The sequence below is a fragment of the Saccharomycopsis crataegensis genome (assembly GCF_037102585.1).
Source record: "Saccharomycopsis crataegensis DNA, jcf7180000000084, whole genome shotgun sequence".
Taxonomy (NCBI): domain Eukaryota; kingdom Fungi; phylum Ascomycota; class Saccharomycetes; order Ascoideales; family Saccharomycopsidaceae; genus Saccharomycopsis; species Saccharomycopsis crataegensis.
Genome location: NW_027043829.1, coordinates 3266252 through 3283346, shown reverse-complemented (window position 1 = coordinate 3283346; position 17095 = coordinate 3266252). Strand labels below are relative to the sequence as shown.

Here is a 17095-nt window from a genome sequence, read left to right as displayed (position 1 = left end):
CTTGGAAAGTAGAAATCACTCCCATAGCTGTTTTGGTTCCAAGCACCAATAGGACGGATCCTTGATTTTACTTTTTTTTTTTTTTTTTTCTCGTTAGTTGATCTGAATACAACATCAACTGAATAACAAATTATAAGAAGCATCAACATAATATAAGCTGTGGTTCCGTGTGGTGAATGAGGTCGTTTATTAAGTCTCACAAGCGTATTGGATCATTTGGTAAAGATGACAAGGAGAAGAAGGAACCCTCACGTCCGGTCTCCGGATCATATAGCAACGACACCAGTGGACACCAAACTTTGAAGAAAAAGCTGAGTTTTGAAGTGATTTCCACCAATAATCCTAATGTTCATCATGGGAGTTTTTCATTCAATTCGCCGCTCAATTCCCCTAAAGTTCCTCCTCCATTATCCCCGCTTGTACGAAATGCTGATGGTATGCGGAATACATTTTTGCATTCCCCAAAAATCTCCCATGACGAGTTCTATTCTTTTAGCTCCAATCCTCCTTCCCCAAAGACATCTTCCAAACAGTATGTTTTCCCACTAGAGGAAGTGAATAATAGCCTGCAAAAGAAAAGTATCTTGAAATATCCCAAGAATTTGTTTTCAAAGGGTAGTAACAGCAATTTGAAGGACTCGATGGCTAATGAGTATCCTAACAGTATGTCAATTAAGGGTACGGTGAAACACAATTGGGATGGCAATAATAATTCCTATCAAAACTATGGCAATAACAATAATAACAACTCCTTCTATAATAATTCCGGCGATGAGTTCCATTTCAATAATTATGATCCAGAAGCCAGAAAATCGGGTGATTCTTACCAACAAAATGATTACTCTAACCAACCTCAAAAGCTCCCTTTATCCATTAAGACTAATGTACCATTTAATGATATACCTGCTAGGAAAAGCCCCTTTTTATCTAAAGAGCAATGGGAACGAAAATTGAAGGTTCCGCATAACACTCTACTGCCAGAATTTGAGAACTTTCTGAAAAAAATTACAAATTATGAACCATCAAATGGCTCAGCATTATATGCGGAACTGAGAAATAGAAGCTTGCAAAAACTTTTAGGAACAAATGAAGAAAGTCAGGAAGAATCGATCATCGATGTGCCATTCTCCGATGGATTGCACTCTCAATTGTCTTCTTTCTCTAATTTCGATGAAGCGGGGCTGGTTTTAGACGCTCGTCCAAAAGATACTGAAAAACTTGAGAATTCAAACAAGAGTAATCGAAATTCAGAAGATTCAAGCAAGAGCCCTAAAAGAGACTCTTTGAAGAACGTCATTGAAAAAGTGAAGAATTATAAACGAAAAAGCGGGGAGAAAAACAAATCTTCACTTGATAGATCCTCAGTTGATAGATCGTCAATTGATCATTCAAGATCTTCGGTAATTCAAATTAATACTGATAAGAGAGCTTCTATATTGAAGAAATTGAAAAATGGTGATAAAAAAATCAAGAAGCTTGTATCTGTCAGAGAACCCGCTGCAACGACCATAAATGAGGAAAGGGAATACAGTGATTTTGAAACCAACTCCAATAAATCAGATGCCTCTGCATTCTCTTTTGAAAAAGATCTCATCAATGGACGTAATGTGTCTATCAAGTATTACAAAAGTATTTCAGAGAAATCCAAGTCGCAAAAAGATAAGGAATCCCCTGCCGTTGGCAGTGGATTATTCGTCGATGATTTCAGCACAGATGCATATGGTGAAGAATATTTCAATGATGATATGAATTTTTACGATGAGGAAGAAGTTGATGATACGGAGCATTTATTCAATAGGCAACTATTCTCCGACGATGATGATGAATTTGCGGGTAATTTTGATGACTTGATAAATGAAGCTAATGGGGACTATGATGATTACGGTGATTTTGGTGATGCTGATCATAAAAATTCTTCAACTTCTGGCCATGATGTAGTCGAAAATAAAATGAATCAAGAATTGGATGAAAGGCAAAGCATAACTAGTGATGATTACCTTGAACAGCTTACTCCTATCGAAATGAAGGATAGTGTTATTGTTGCAAAAGAAGTCATTGGAGATATATCCGAAGAAAGCAGTATCGAAACTAGTTCACATCCGGTTAAAAAGAACCAGGAAGAAAATAACTATCACTCAATAGCAACAGCTCTTCCTATTAAAGCACCAGCCATCGAGGCTGAAAAAAAAGTACAATCTGATGAAGACTTATCACGGCAGTTGTTGAACATGACTATGTTTCAGCCTAAAATATCTGAAACTACTAAGGAATGTAACAACACCCCTAAAAATTTCCAGGCAGAAACCTCAGAAAACAAAAAGCTACCAAATCATTCAGGAAAGAATTCTGAAAAGCAGAAACTCTTTAGTTCTCAAACAGGGATACAATCCCCTTCGGTGTTGAGCGCTGTGGAGCAAGAAATAAGTGAAAGGAAAATTGAAATCAAACCCAATGCTCCTTCCAAAATTTTGCCACAGCCGATTTCGATATCCAATAAAATCACCTCACAACCAGTCACAAATCCTTCTGGGCATCAGGAATCTAACCAGGGACAGTATATGTGGCTTGATGGCTCAGCTGCAAACCATGTACATGGTGATAATAAAACATTCTATGAAGATGATACACTTAATGATTACTTTGAGGATGATTATTTGGACGAAGTTAATATTGTACCAGAAGATTTTGAGTTTGACCCGGAGGCGTCTTATCATATCTACGACTCTCAGCGTAAGGAAATAATTAATCCAGAGCCTGAGAAAGAAAAAATCAGAAACAGAATGTACAGGTCAAATAGTTATTCCAAGAAACCAAAGCCTGGGCAATTCGTTCTTCCGGAGTCTCAGAATAATAAATTTGTGGTTCCAGCGAATGGGAAAACCATTACATTGTTCAACAATAGTGTCAATAACAACGATACTTCACGTGAAATAATTACAGAAACAGATCACAACAAACCTAAAGAAACTGTGTTGCCAATGCCAATTTCCACCAATCTCCTCAACGACTTTTTATCTCCTATTACTGAGTCTTTCGGGGATGATGCATCCCCTAGATAATTGATTTTGTGTCTGAAAAACATAAAAAAAACTCATATTATTTAATTTCACGATTTGACGATAACTACTGAATAATAGCTTTGTAGAGATCAAAATAGTATGTGCGTTTAGCAGTCTGTTTATTTTCTATTTTCGCGTCGCGTACAAAAAATTGATTTTGCAAAATTTCCCACAACTGCTTGACACAACTAGGGTAAATAAAGCTAAAGAACGAAATTATACAAAAGAAGAATATTGCCTGTGGAACGGAAATATGTCTAACAAAGTTGGCTCTTCTAGCGATCATCCAGCGGAATCTCTCAAGCATATCAATGCAGAAATTGTCGCGCAACTTTCCAAGCTTCCCCTGAAGCTACCAACTGAGGGTGAACCATATCTTTCACAAATCAAGCCACTTAGATCGCTGTTTGAATATGCCTTTGTCTATAATTGGCTCAGTGTCTTTCGTGGTGCCATTAAGATGAGCGCAGACCCATTTCATGTATATATTTGGGAAGAAGAGTTGGCGGGAGTCACTTTTCCTAGCACGTTCATCAATAGGCTAAAGGTAAATTTAATCAATAGTTTATTAAAAGCTGGTATGAAGATACGCGCCCCGGAGGAATTCGATCAGCTGTTGATGTCATTTTTAGGGGACCAATTGGATGAGATTTTGAATAAATATGATGTTCATGTCTCTGATTATATAGATGAGGAACAGGGAGCTGAAGATTATGAAGAGGAAATAGAAGAGAATAATGATGAGGACGAAGAGGAAGAAGAGGAAGAAGAATATGACGAATATGACGAATATGGGTATCCAGTAGAAAAACTCCCAAAGGTGAAAGAGACTCCTTCAAAACCATTGATAAGGTTTTTTGATCTATTACCCTTGGGAGCCAAAGTGGAAATTTTCTATATTTTAATTGATAAGGTTTGTGTAACCAATCTGTTTGCAAAATATCTCGAAAAATTCGAAAAGCCAATTGAGTTAAGACTAGATCCTATTTTCACACATGTTTCTCAGTCCAAGTTTCCGGTAATAGAAAGTTCCTACTATCTTCTTGATGATAACAGATTGTACCTCCAGAAGTTGATCTACAGCAAAACAGTTCACATTCCTACTTCTGGGAAAAAATTGGAAGTTTTTGATCCTTTAGAAGTATTAGATGATATTGATCCATCTTTGGAGTGGGAATGTCTTACCAACAACTTTTATGAGATGTATGATTTAATTATTGAATACAGAAAGAAGCCACAACTCAAGAAATTAGGTCAATTGCTATTTGGTATGCTTGATGAATTTGCTGGGCAAGAGTTGAAATGGAAGAAGAATTACCAACACCGGTTGAAGGAAAAACAGATGCAGAGTCTATTGATGAATCGAAAGAGATCTAGCAGACTACAAGAGAAAGAAGAGCGTAAAAGACTTGAGGAGGTCGAAAAACAGGCAGAATATGAAAGAAGGTTGAAAGAAGCTGCGGCAATGAGAGCTGCTAAAAGAATTAAGTTAAAGGAGCAAAAAGAGCAGGAAAGACAGGAAAGATTGAATAAAAGAATTGAAACACCCGCTCCAATGAATGAAGAGGTGAAACCAGAGGTCATTGAAATCGATGAGGAGCCCTCAATTAGTACATCTCTTAATGATGCTGCAATCAAGGAAGAACCAGCGGTCGAAGTATTAGCACCACAAGACGTTTCAACTCAAAGTGTTGAAACTAAAACTGCTGCTGATGCTCCAAATCCCCAATTAGACGACGTTCTGGTTTCAACACCTGCCATTATGTCAGCTGTAGCACCACAGCCAACTGATATTATGCCAATAAAATCTGACGCTACAGAATCTTCTTCTCAAACTGCTCCTGTTTCTGCATCCATTCCTAGTGTAGAAGCTTCCAATGTTATCGCTGAAGATGAAGATGTTGAAATGAAGGATGTTTAATAGCTGATACCACCGCATGTTGCTTATAAGGGGGAAAAACCCAATCGTCATTTATTTTCCAATTATTCTAATCTATAATGGCACCATGTTTGGTCTGGCTTTGTATATTGTATATTTGTATATTATTTAGCATTTATTTAAAGTTTAACATTTCATCAGTCCTAATTGTGTTTCTGTAACCTCGAAACAATCTTGAGTCTAAAAAATAAACACAAACTGACATTGCCAGTGAGGAAGGAAAAAAAGTCGGTTGTGAACCATTCGTGATATATCTCTAATGTTTGTTTAATCTATATAATTTATAAGAAAGAAAGTCAGCCCTCCTCAACATCACTTAGTCCTCTATCCAGCATTTCTTCTTCATTGAGCCTTTCTGAAGCAGTGTCCGTGAGTTTTAGCCGTTTCAATGAGCCGGCTATAGGCAATAAAGAGATGCTGGCATCGTAATGAACGTTTTCAAGCTTTTCGATGTTCAGAACAGCATCAAGATACTTCTCAGTTTTTTCTCCATGTTTGGCACCGTATTCAAATATACTGGCCAAATAGTGTATTACATTCCATCCGTAGCTATTAACAAACTGTCTTCTCACCACGATATTATTATGAGCGTCTGGTTTCAAGCATACGAGCACTTTTCTCCAGGACTTATCGAAATGATAACATCTTGCCAATTTTTCTGCTAATTGACTGCTCTTGAAATGCTTTCTGACAATCGCATTAGTTTTCCGAGAGTGATAAAAAAAAGGAATATCTTTGCCATTGGTTTGAAGAACATCCAGAATAATATAGGAACCTGTGAGACGGTGAGTGTTCCCAGCAGGTTTCTTGGAACGAGTATCCGCTCGAAGACGGAGACGACGAGGAGCACTTATTTTATTGTAATGAGGTGGCGGGAGCTCATCAAAAGAGTAGGTACGATCATGTATTATAATTCCACTATCAAGAACTTCGGGAGTCAAATTAACTGTCTCATCTGGTTCTGTTTGTGGAGATTCCGTGGCATTAAGGTCCTTTGATAAATCTTCAATCATTGCCTTTACTTCTTTCTGTTCCAACGGCTTGAAATTCATAAAGAATTCCTTTTGCGGGGCAGGAGCTTTCAACACATTAATTGCTGATAATACTGATGAAGACTTTGGAGGACGGTAGGTTTTGGTGGACCGGGTGTCCTTAGTATCATCACTTTGAAAGGACTTCAAGGTCCCTTTAGAATCTAAAGTTTGAAATTTGTGCATTTTATCCTCTTTCTTTACCTGTAATTTTGATAAGGCTGTAACGCTTCTCAATAATGTTGAAGAACTATTCCTCTTCTCAACTTTCTTGGAGCCCGATTTTAGAGGTAACGGAGTTCTCGCCAGTGTTGTTGCGGGCTCACTAGATCCCGTCTCTGTGTTGTTAAAAGTTTTCTTCATGCCTTCCAGAATCTTAGTCTCATCCTCTATATTGAAAACCGAATCACTATTATCTAAGTCTTCAGGGATCTCGCCGACAGCAGAACCGTTTTTATTTCTGTGATTCCATTTGCCTCTCCAGAAAGATGAAGTTTTGGCTGGGTCTTTCCCATTTAATATTACTTCCGAATCAATCTCTGATTGACCATTGAGTTTCTGTCGATCTTTAGCAGCTTTCTTCAATAGCTCTGCCACCCGCAAACTTTGGTAATCCAAATACATCAACGCACTCGTCTTCAATGGTACAATTCCATCGTTCAAGACATTTGCAAAAACTACTCTATGCTCAAATGCCTTTAAATAGAAGTGGAACTTGAGATCAATCGATATTGTCTCCAATAATGGTTTCAACAACACATGGAGCTTGTTTTGTTGGGCGTCTTCTACTTTGAGATTAAACTTTGAGAAATAACGGTTACGAAGCAGGAGATCCTTGCCGGTTTTCCCAAGAGATCCTACCTCAAGTCCTAGGTTTATTAAATTATCAAATTCAGCTTGAGTACCAAGCAAAGGCGCTGCAAGAGTCATGAAATTCACCGGTCGTATCGACTTGAGAAGAACTCTGTTTGGTTTTGGTAACGAGCCTGGGATATCGTCCCTTGCATAATTAATAATTCCTGTCTTGTAACCTTCATAATTTAAAAGATAATAAATGGCAAATGACTGAACCACTCCACCTAACAGATGTCCCAAAAATGAGATCCTGTCAATCTTGTAATCACCATTATTCAAAAGATAATCAATGTAATTTGCCAAATTAATCCCTAGCCATTTAATTCCTCGTTCAGTATGGCCCACGTTACCATGGTACCCGCGAATCATGATATTTTCGCCTTTGCTGTTGAGCTCGAGCTTTTCCTTAATGTATAAAAGATCACAATCAATATTTGAGTACACCCCATGTGTCAATATTACTAAATGAGCTGGTACCAGTGGGTTTGGGGGAGGTTTATTCCAAATATCAGCTGATGACTGTACTTCAACATCAAGTAATGGATCCATGATTCTTGATTCTGGAGTCAGGACTCCTGTAGACAACGACGTTATCAGGGAAGACGCGTCGTGGTTTCCATCGGCATGGGAAGTGATAGAAACATCAAAATGGGTTACCACAGAATCTGACAAAATCGCTTGCGACATCACATCTAGTCTCCAGCGGTAAACATTGAATTCCTGAGATTCGGCATCATTAACCAAAGAATTTTCATTAAGCTCCAAAACTCCGTGAAAACTTTTGGACGGATGAATATTGGCCGATATTTGTACCAAATTCTGGTCCAGAGGGTCCGGATTATGTTCTAGTGATTCATTAAAATTCCATGGGAGAAGTTGCACGTACAAAGAATATGGACCAAGTAAATATAACAATTTCTTCATGGGTAGCTCCACATTTTTCACTTGAATTCTTAGTTGTTGCCCATCATCATTATTGTTGGTCTCCAGTTTTGAGAGCCTATACGTGAGGATATATCGGGAAAATCTACCAATTTCAAGTAGATTTGAATGGTTGTATATCAAATTATCGGGCATTTCTTCTTAAAAATTCGCACTATATTAATATCATTTCAACTATGAAAAATTGGTCCTCAAATTTTCAGAAGAATTTTTAGTGTAATGTAAGATGAGATGAGATGAGGTGAGAAAGCAGCAAGATCTTCGAAGAATTTCATAAGGAAATAACGACAAATAGCATCCAACTCCCAATTGCCTTTCTTTTGTCTGTTGTTTCCAGGAAATATATTTGGGAAAAAGGCTGGCGAAAGTTGATATAAATAACCCTTCAACGCGAGCACCCTTGTCGATTGCTTTTGTTTTTGTTTGGAGTTTGTCACGCGATGAAGCCCGAGCAGTTGGTATACAGTTACACAGTGTTGGGCCAGACCTTCTCTATTCCTTTGTATATATATTATTAACTTTTACTGCTAATCTCTTTTTTGATTGAAAATAGTGACTAGCATTCATTTATTGTTTCCCTTTTTCAATTACTTCAGAGCTCAGAGGGTAGAGAACTGCAGAGCTACTCTTCCTATTAAACTGGAGGAGAAAATATTTATTTCAGTTTCCCCCTGGTCTTGAAGGCTCACAATGGTTTTAGAATCATTTTAGTGGAGCGTATATTTAGAAAACGATAGTTGAGTGTTAGTTCCTAATTCAGATTCACTGGTTAATCATTACTCATAAAGTCCAAGTTGAATGGGGCAAAACTATTGGAATGGTACATTGCTGGGTCCCATGCGTTGCTTTCGGGCGAAATGAACCTTAATAATGATTAATAATAATCTCTAAAGTTTACTGTTCTTTTTCCATCCCACGATGGTGGGAGCAGCAGCAAGGGGAAATGAAGTATAAAACGGTGATCTCCCTTGCTCTCTCTATTTGGTTATTGGTTTATATTAGAACCTTTTGAATTGCCAATATATATTTATTCATAATTTTAACATCAAAAATACTTTCTCAACCATGACACTAACCTGGTTTATTACCGGCGCTTCTTCTGGGCTAGGGTTAGCACTAGCAAAAACTGCCCTTGCTAAAGGTGACAAGGTTATTGGGACCTCCCGTGAATCATCTAGATTGGCGGAAATTGTCTCCCAGGGGGCCATTCCTCTTACGTTTAACTCAAGTGATTCGCCCCAAGTGATAAATTCGATAATCTCCGATGTCTTCAAAAAGCATGGGCCAATCGATGTTGTGGTTAATAATGCAGGATATGGTGAAATTGGAATTTTTGAAGAAATCGACTATCCAACTATTGAAAACCAATATCAAGTCAATGTTTTTGCTCCGATTAAAGTTCTCCAAGGGTTTTTGCCTTATTTGCGTTCCCAAAAATCAGGGCTTATCATCAATGTCGGTAGCGTTGCTGCTTTTGGGTCTGACCCAATTAGCGGGATTTATGGATCTACTAAGGCTGCTATCAAGAAGCTCAGTGCTTCAATTGATTCAGAAGTTAAGGAATTTGGAATCAGGGTTATAGTGGTTGAGCCTGGGCCATTTAGAACTCCAATAGTGAAAAACTATTCCGAACAAGGGGTTTTCAAAGATCGAAGCACAATTAAAGACTACGATGAGTCAAGAAAGATGGTTGATATGTTTTTTAGTCATATTAACCAAGCTAGTGGGGATCCGAATAGATTTGGGAAGGCATTGGTTAAATTGGCACATCGTGAAGAAGAATTTAAAGAGTCAATACCTTGTGTACTTGCTTTGGGGGAATATACTTATGAAAGAAAGAATGGGGTTTTCGCTGATGAGCTTGAAGAGATGAAGAAGTATAAAAATGTTACTTTTTCTACTGATAATCCTGATATGTGATTTGATTTTCTATTTTGAGTTATTTTTTTTATTTGGCAGTGCTTTTTATATAGCTGAGAAGAATCAATATTTACGAAGATGACGAAGCATGGTCTTGTACATCAATAATAACTGTTACCAGACCCTACCTTCCTTATATATGGAGGATAATTGTACACTGGTCAGCACAAGGATCAACGATAAATAAGCTGGTCTTACAGTGGTTGTTGGTCGATTAGTGACCTATAACAGGAATGAGGCTTCATGTTAACGATCAAAGTTCTACGGCAGGGTAAAAAATCATTTACGAAGAGACTGGGTTGCCAAAATGTCAAATACCTCAGGTGATTGAGTGAATGGTGACGCTTTATTCTGGAGGATTACCAGGGCATTGATTTTTTGCCTTGAGATATCCCTTTGGGTATGCTCACTTTTCGTTATTGGACGTAATGAGTGTCATATACACTGTGTGAAGAGCGGGACCTTGGAAATCGGACACAGACAAGGCAGTTTGGTTTATTGATTGTGGATAACCGAGACCTATCCCCATATATCTTGGTAAGACCTCAATAACGATATATATTATATTACATTATAGTGCCAATTTGGCTTATCGCCATGTTGGGCATCCTGTGTCTTCTCAGCACGTGATGATGTGTTTTCTGGGCAAGGAATTGCGCATGTGAAAGTTGACGGCTGGGATGTTCGTCCCCTTCCCCCCAAAAAAGTAAACGATCGCTGTGTTTTCACAAGCCGTAATCAGATCAGTCAAACGTTTTGGTACAAACATATGAAAGCTTCGCCTGCTGTTACTCTATTTATGGAACCACTGTTACATCATCGCCTCATAATTATTTGACTTGTTTCAGTTTATATTTTTTTTATCTCATCGCATCGCATATCTCATCTCATCTCATCGCTTCGCATCACATCATCTCATATATAACAATTTTTGACTCTGGTGATGCCTCTCAACATCATTATTATCATTGCAAAGACATGTACCAACCTCAACAACCTCAATTGAGCAGCCCTCCCAATAGCAGATCACCATCTCTGGAATATCCAGACCGTTATCAATCAAAGTTGAGATCTATCCCAGATTATAAGATTGCTTCTTCTCCTGTTTTTGCCTTTTCTCCCACAGCACCACCATCGACTACCGGCTCGTCTCTAAGCACCAACGTATCGCTTCCGCCCAGTATAGACGTCGCCAACATCCACGCCTTAGATGACACTGATCTTACTGATTTTGAAAGTGCATACGACGCCCTTACCCAAATTCAAGCTCAGTACGTAGAGCTACAGCTTGAACAGCTACGCCAAATGCAACAACAAAACTTGATGCTCCAAAAATCAAGATCATCGGGTCAGTTATTGAGAGAGATGAGTGCTCACAATACTAGCTCTCTCTTTGGAAAGGATAACCACTTGGAATATCATGGTCAGCTTGCCAATCTTACCGAAAATAGTAACAGTGCCACAAATAGTATCAACAGAAGCACCAACAATAGAGCCAATAGCAACAGAAATCTTATCAATAGTAATCACCAACATTCAAATGCTCTGCGTCAGGAAATTCTCTCTGAAAATGAAACTAATGCGTTACAAGGCTTCTTAGATGATTTCCTTGTTGATACAGATGATCAAAACGAACTCGATCGTTTAATCAATAGCCTCGGTTATCCAGAAGATTTTTCTTCCAATGAAGTTGAAGAAGTAAGCACTGCTACTTCTTCCATTCTTCCTTCAACCAGCAAAAATCTGGACCACATCTACGTTTCTAGTGCTACCCCAATTGACTCTTCTTACACTCCTCATCTTGGTTCAAATAGCCCAAAGCAACCTCCATCTGATAGAAATTCCAAACCAGACTGCTCATCTTCCGCAACCCCGCTTGTACAATCTCTTAAACCTTCCCCCGTCATCAAATCCGCACCTCCGCCTAAACGCCGTCCTCGCAAACGCCTCCTTTCAGAACAAGAAAAGCGTTTTAACCATACTCTGTCTGAGAAAAAGCGTCGTCTCTTAATCAAGACCGCTTTTGATGATCTTGTTGCCAGACTACCATTGGAAGATCTTCAAAAACAACATGAACAAAACAGTAACCATCGCAAAGGGCATGGTAAGGCTGGTGGGGCTAAAATGTCTAAATTTGTGGTTCTCGATATTACTGGAAATGAGATCGAGAAATTGAGCAATTTGAACAAGAAATTGAAAGAGTTGTGCGTTGTGAATGGAATTGAAATCCTATCATGTAATGATGGTATGACTGTGTGATATTACCGGCTTAATTTTTTTTTTTTTTGATGTTTATTTTTTGATACGATTTTTTCTTTTTCTTCCTTTTCTTTCCCTTTATAAATCTATGAAACTTCAAGGTCTTGGTTCTACTATTTCCATCTTCCTTACTATCACTTTTCGTCTATTGACATTTTGATTTTCTATATCTATCTTTAATTATTGGTTTTATGTTTATTTGGTTTGTTTTTTTCCTCCAGGTTTTTTTTTTGGCTGTTTCATTTTCAATTAGAACTTATTATTCAATATTTCAGTTTCAGTCCTACTTCTTAATTCCTTATTCATTCTATGTTCAGTTAATTTTCACTTTATTTTTGTTGTTTTCGTTGTTTTTAATGTTGTCAAAGCTGTGTCACGATCCTTTATGAAACCATCATAAATATTTCTAATTTCCTTATTCACTGTTTTTGCTAATATTGGTACGCTTTTCTTTTCTTCTTTTTTACTTTTCTAATCTATATTTATGATGATGCTATCTGACTGCGTAGGCCCTTGCTTGTGTGAGCTTTGCTGACTCTCTGTGGTGTATTCATATACTCAAGATGATAAATAATCTGGGGTGCATGGTGGCCGCGATCCCGGATTCCGAGATGGGGGGAAACTTTATCTATCTGAGACTCCTGAAGACCCCAAAAGATTTGTGTGATTACTATTTTCTGGATTGGTCAAAATTCTCTAGTTTGTGTTTCTTCTTATGCTATATGCTCTCTACTACTATTTGAAAGCATTTTAGACTAGCATGGCATATGATATTCGGAAAGAGAAATGGAATCATCAATAGTAGACACTTTTCTGGGAATCACAAGCTCACTTTCGAAACAACGGTCAATTTGAGCAGGAAAAAAAGATCACATAACTTCCAGAACACATTAACAGCATCGACTATTCCCCTTCATGAATATTTCCTTGACATTATCACACTATTATTATGCTCACGATAACCCTTATACGAGTGGGTAGGTGATTGTGGGGCACCTAACCGGCCGAACGTTTTTTTTTTTCCTTCCTCCCCGTTGCATTTATATTACAAAGAAACATCTACGATCAGACAGCGATTGTGAGGAGGACCAACAGTTTCATAATCCAAAACAACAAATAGGTACATAAACATGGCAAAGAAGTCAAAGGGACTGCTGGCTCTGGAGCTGATGGTGTCCAAAGCATCCGGAGATAAGAAGAGCAGACTGAGATCCTGTTTGCTTTGTCAAAAACGGAAGTATGTGTGATTCAATTCAATTCTTGAAAATTGGAGCTTATCAGCGAAAAAGAAACTAACACTTAGGTAGACAGAAATGTGATCATAGACTTCCCAGCTGTACAACGTGTCTCAAAGCTGGGGTCAAGTGCGTCCAGCCCGAAAAATATTCGGTCGATGCTCCGATAAAAGATGAATATACTATAGTTTTGGAGAGAAGAATCCAGTACCTTGAGAGTATGATTGATGATCTGTCAGGAAATTTTAAAAGTGGAGCGCTATCAAAATACAAAAAAATGACCCCATATATTGAAAATCACGAAACCAGTCTGCAAACTATGACCAATGATGATGCGTTCATTACTAATACTATTAAGACTGAGACTATGACTGAACCCACTAGTAGTTCATCATTATCGCTACAGCGAACTAATACTTTTGACCCGGGAATAGCAGATGATATTGTCAACTCTTTGGAAATCCCTACTTTTTCATTAATGAATGATCCGATGCGTCAAATTCCCGAGTTTGACGCCCACGGGAAAATCATCAACCCTTCAAGGCCATTTGATTCTCAAACTCCCCCTCCTGTGGTTAAACCATTGAATCCCTCTTCGGCAAATAATACTCATAAAATCATGCCTGATTTGCCACCAAGCAATGGTCTCTCAATCTCGTTGGCAGGGCCTATTGATTTGAGCGAAACCATCCTCGGGAAATATGATTTCAAAGAAATCCTCAAGTACGATCCAGAATACGTTGTCGATGATCAACTCTCAAGAACACTAATTGATACGCACTTTATCAGGTTTCAGATTAAATTTCCCTTTCTTAATGAAAAAGAAGTTATGGATTTTTATAATGCCTATCAAGGCCAAAAATTAGCTGGTTTTATGAACGATCTGAACTATTTTTATTTCTCGTGTTGTCGAATGTGGTTGATTTATAGTTTAAACTCATTCATTTTGAAAACTACCGGAGACTACAAACATTTAGCGCCGCTCCGGCTATTTTCCACTGCTCTTCGAAGTTTATCCAAGTGCAAAGTCACTGACCCCTACCAACAGATTGAAATTTATTTGCTAGTAATCTTGTGTTTAATTAGATGCGATCGTGATGCTGCGGAGATATATCGTTTAATTGGCGATGCCATGAAATTGGCAGTAAAGCTCGATCTTCATAAGTATTCTTCATACTTGAGTTGTCGGGAAGATGACGAGCGACTTAAGAAAATGAAATGCTTTTGGTGTGTTTATTTGCTTGACAGATTAATTTCGGTATCAGTAGGGAAGCCATTCAATTTCCCAGAAAAAAGTATTGATCCAGATATTCCGCTATTTGAGGATGATCCGGCGAAAACTAATTTTGTGAAAGATTTTACAGAGAATTCCAGTCCTGGACTATCCAATGGTACAGAGGCCGTTTTGTACATTAATCAAGCTATCAAATTGAAGCGTATTGAGGCGAAAGCTATGGAATCTCTCAATATTGTTGGCTCAAATTCCCAAGTTTCCACGGTCTCAGAACTACCATTGGTGGAATATTATTTTGATCAGTTACAGAACTGGAGAAAAGAATGTACTGTGATTATGAACCAAGTGGAGCAAGCTACTCTTGCGCTATATTATTTCAGAACAGTGAGGGTATTGATTCAACCATATTTGGAATTAATGCAACCGGAAGATAGACTTCTCAAAGAATGTCAAGCGGCAGCTGGGCAAATTTGTCAACTTTTCAAAGTATTTCATCAAAAAACCGTTTATGGGCACTCAATCCTTGCTATCAATAATGTTTTTGTCGCAGGAGTGACGTTGATTTATTGCTTATGGTTGACCCGTAATATTGAAGACAAAAGAAGGCGCTTGCTAGGAGACAAAGCGAAGCACACTAGACTAGTCATGACGCCTGAAGTGTTTACCAGTTTAGATGATTTGAAAGCATGCAGTATCTGCTTGTTTGTCATGGCTGAACGGTCGAAATATGCAATTGTTTTTCGTGATACGTTTGATGAATTATCGAGATCTACATGTAGAAGCTTGGTTGAGCGGTGTGGGGCTGATTCTACAGAGTTGATGTATAATAATAAAAAAACCAATACCTATGACTCAAATACTATAAAGAAAAGAGTTGGAAATGAGACTATGAAAACTTGGAATCAGAATCATCAGTTGTCGAATGGTAACATTAAAGAAAATGGGAAGCCGAATGAAGAAAATAATGAAAGTAAAAATGACTCGGCTTCAGTGAAGATTGAATCAGAGGTGATGCCACCAGCGGTGGTACGAAGGCCAGTGACACATTATGACATCATTCCAGACTATCATGGTTTATCAAGCAAAACATTAACTTCAAAGTTCAAGCAGCAGCTACAGAAGGAGAAAGAGGAAAATAAACGGAAAAGAGGGGCACTTGAGAAATCCACAGTACCGAAAAGTTTGAGTCACTTGTTAATTGCTATTGGTGAAACTCCTGAGGGGAAAAAGAATACACAGAGACAGAGGCAGAAAGCCAATAAAGAGAATCAAAAAAAAATAAAACAAGTTAATGAGGTAGCAAAACTGCAAAAGACACTCGTAGCGGAATTAGGTGCCTCCAAAGATGGCGGCAATACATCAAATTACAGTGGTTTCGCTTACGGAGATATTTTCGGTATTGGGCACACACAAAATGGAAGCACCGTACCATCAGCGGGACTCTTCAACAATACCGGGTCCACTAATTATCCCGCTAATCATTGGGACGGTAATAATGATAACAGTGAAACTACAACGACAACGTTCTTCAATTCTCCTAATAGCTACGGTAATCATTTCATTGATCCTGGCTCCAGCAACAACGTCAATGCCGTGAATGGATTTTCTTTTGGTCAGCTTCAAACCCCACTTGGAATGAGCAATCTTTTAAGTGGTAGTGGGCTTCAAATTCCCTTCACCGATCGAGCTAATGATATGATTAACAATATTAGTAATTGGAATGAAGAAAATGGGTCTGTTAATGATATGCATCAATTCATGGCAAATGATTTCTTGAATAATAACTTTGGTACAAAGAAGTTCAACTCCACCACAAACCAAATCTTTGCAGATCTCGAAACCCTAAATACTTTGGCGATGAATGTCAGTGAGGATAACGGTGCAACTAATGATAATGGTGGTTTTGGCGGGCACGACAACTTTGGAAATGTTAGAAATAATATCAGCATCAAAAATGAGGATGACAATAACAGTGATAGTGGAGATAGTGTGCCACCATATAAGAAGAAGAAATTTGACACCCAAAGTTTATTCAATGGAAATTTCAGGGTGAATCAAAAGGGATCATAGAAGACCCTAAAATACACCTTAAAATATTTGAATTGATAAAAGCTTATTGTTTTTATCAAAAGAAAACATGTTTTGTGAAAGAGAAGAAGTATCTTTTTTTAGAATTATCAGAGTGATCATATAGAAGTGGGTCTAGAGATATAATATAGGTTTCAAATGAACTCTTAGAAGTAGTCCTGATATATTATATTCTTAATTATTTTTGTTTACTTCTTGTGTATGCTTATTTATGTATTATTATTTTGTTATATCATTTAGAGTGAGAATTATCAAATAGTGGAACATGTAAACTGTGAGTATTTGTTTACTATGTTTTGAACTGGTGAGATTTTTCGAAGGATAAAAACCCTTGGAAAAAATTTGTGGTCATAATATTTTCAAATATAACATGAGCTAAACGTATGCTAATCTCTTTGCTTGTTTTAAGATCTTTCACAAAGATTGAAGATTAGTATTTCTCATTCCTTATTTTAATTCTTTATCTCTTTTCCATATCTGTTAATCTACAAATTTAACAATGTGAAATTTTGAAGTACACTGAATTTGACACA

At 37.8% G+C, this 17095-nt stretch overlaps 6 protein-coding genes across 6 annotated transcripts; 5 read left to right on the top strand and 1 right to left on the bottom strand. All coding sequences in view use genetic code 12, as the record gives it.

Moving 5' to 3' along the window:
* Positions 1-176: 176 nt before the first annotated feature.
* DASC09_043760 (uncharacterized protein) lies at positions 177-3059 on the top strand (the record flags this gene model as incomplete). Its single annotated transcript, XM_064997975.1, has 1 exon — positions 177-3059. The coding sequence occupies one exon, from the start codon at positions 177-179 to the stop codon at positions 3057-3059; it is 2883 nt and encodes a 960-aa protein (XP_064854047.1).
* A 253-nt stretch (positions 3060-3312) lies between these two features.
* DASC09_043750 (uncharacterized protein) lies at positions 3313-4980 on the top strand (the record flags this gene model as incomplete). Its single annotated transcript, XM_064997974.1, has 1 exon — positions 3313-4980. One exon carries the CDS (start codon positions 3313-3315, stop codon positions 4978-4980), a length of 1668 nt encoding a protein of 555 aa, XP_064854046.1.
* A 314-nt stretch (positions 4981-5294) lies between these two features.
* Positions 5295-7961, bottom strand: DASC09_043740 (lipase ROG1 family protein; the record flags this gene model as incomplete). Its single annotated transcript, XM_064997973.1, has 1 exon — positions 5295-7961. The coding sequence occupies one exon, from the start codon at positions 7959-7961 to the stop codon at positions 5295-5297; it is 2667 nt and encodes an 888-aa protein (XP_064854045.1).
* A 930-nt stretch (positions 7962-8891) lies between these two features.
* On the top strand, positions 8892-9746 carry DASC09_043730 (SDR family oxidoreductase; the record flags this gene model as incomplete). Its single annotated transcript, XM_064997972.1, has 1 exon — positions 8892-9746. One exon carries the CDS (start codon positions 8892-8894, stop codon positions 9744-9746), a length of 855 nt encoding a protein of 284 aa, XP_064854044.1.
* Positions 9747-10724: 978 nt separating this feature from the next.
* DASC09_043720 (uncharacterized protein) lies at positions 10725-12005 on the top strand (the record flags this gene model as incomplete). The annotated part of the gene is made up of 1 exon (XM_064997971.1): positions 10725-12005. The coding sequence occupies one exon, from the start codon at positions 10725-10727 to the stop codon at positions 12003-12005; it is 1281 nt and encodes a 426-aa protein (XP_064854043.1).
* A 1130-nt stretch (positions 12006-13135) lies between these two features.
* Positions 13136-16544, top strand: DASC09_043710 (uncharacterized protein; the record flags this gene model as incomplete). The annotated part of the gene is made up of 2 exons (XM_064997970.1): positions 13136-13242; positions 13313-16544. The coding sequence occupies 2 exons, from the start codon at positions 13136-13138 to the stop codon at positions 16542-16544; spliced, it is 3339 nt and encodes a 1112-aa protein (XP_064854042.1).
* Positions 16545-17095: the final 551 nt, after the last annotated feature.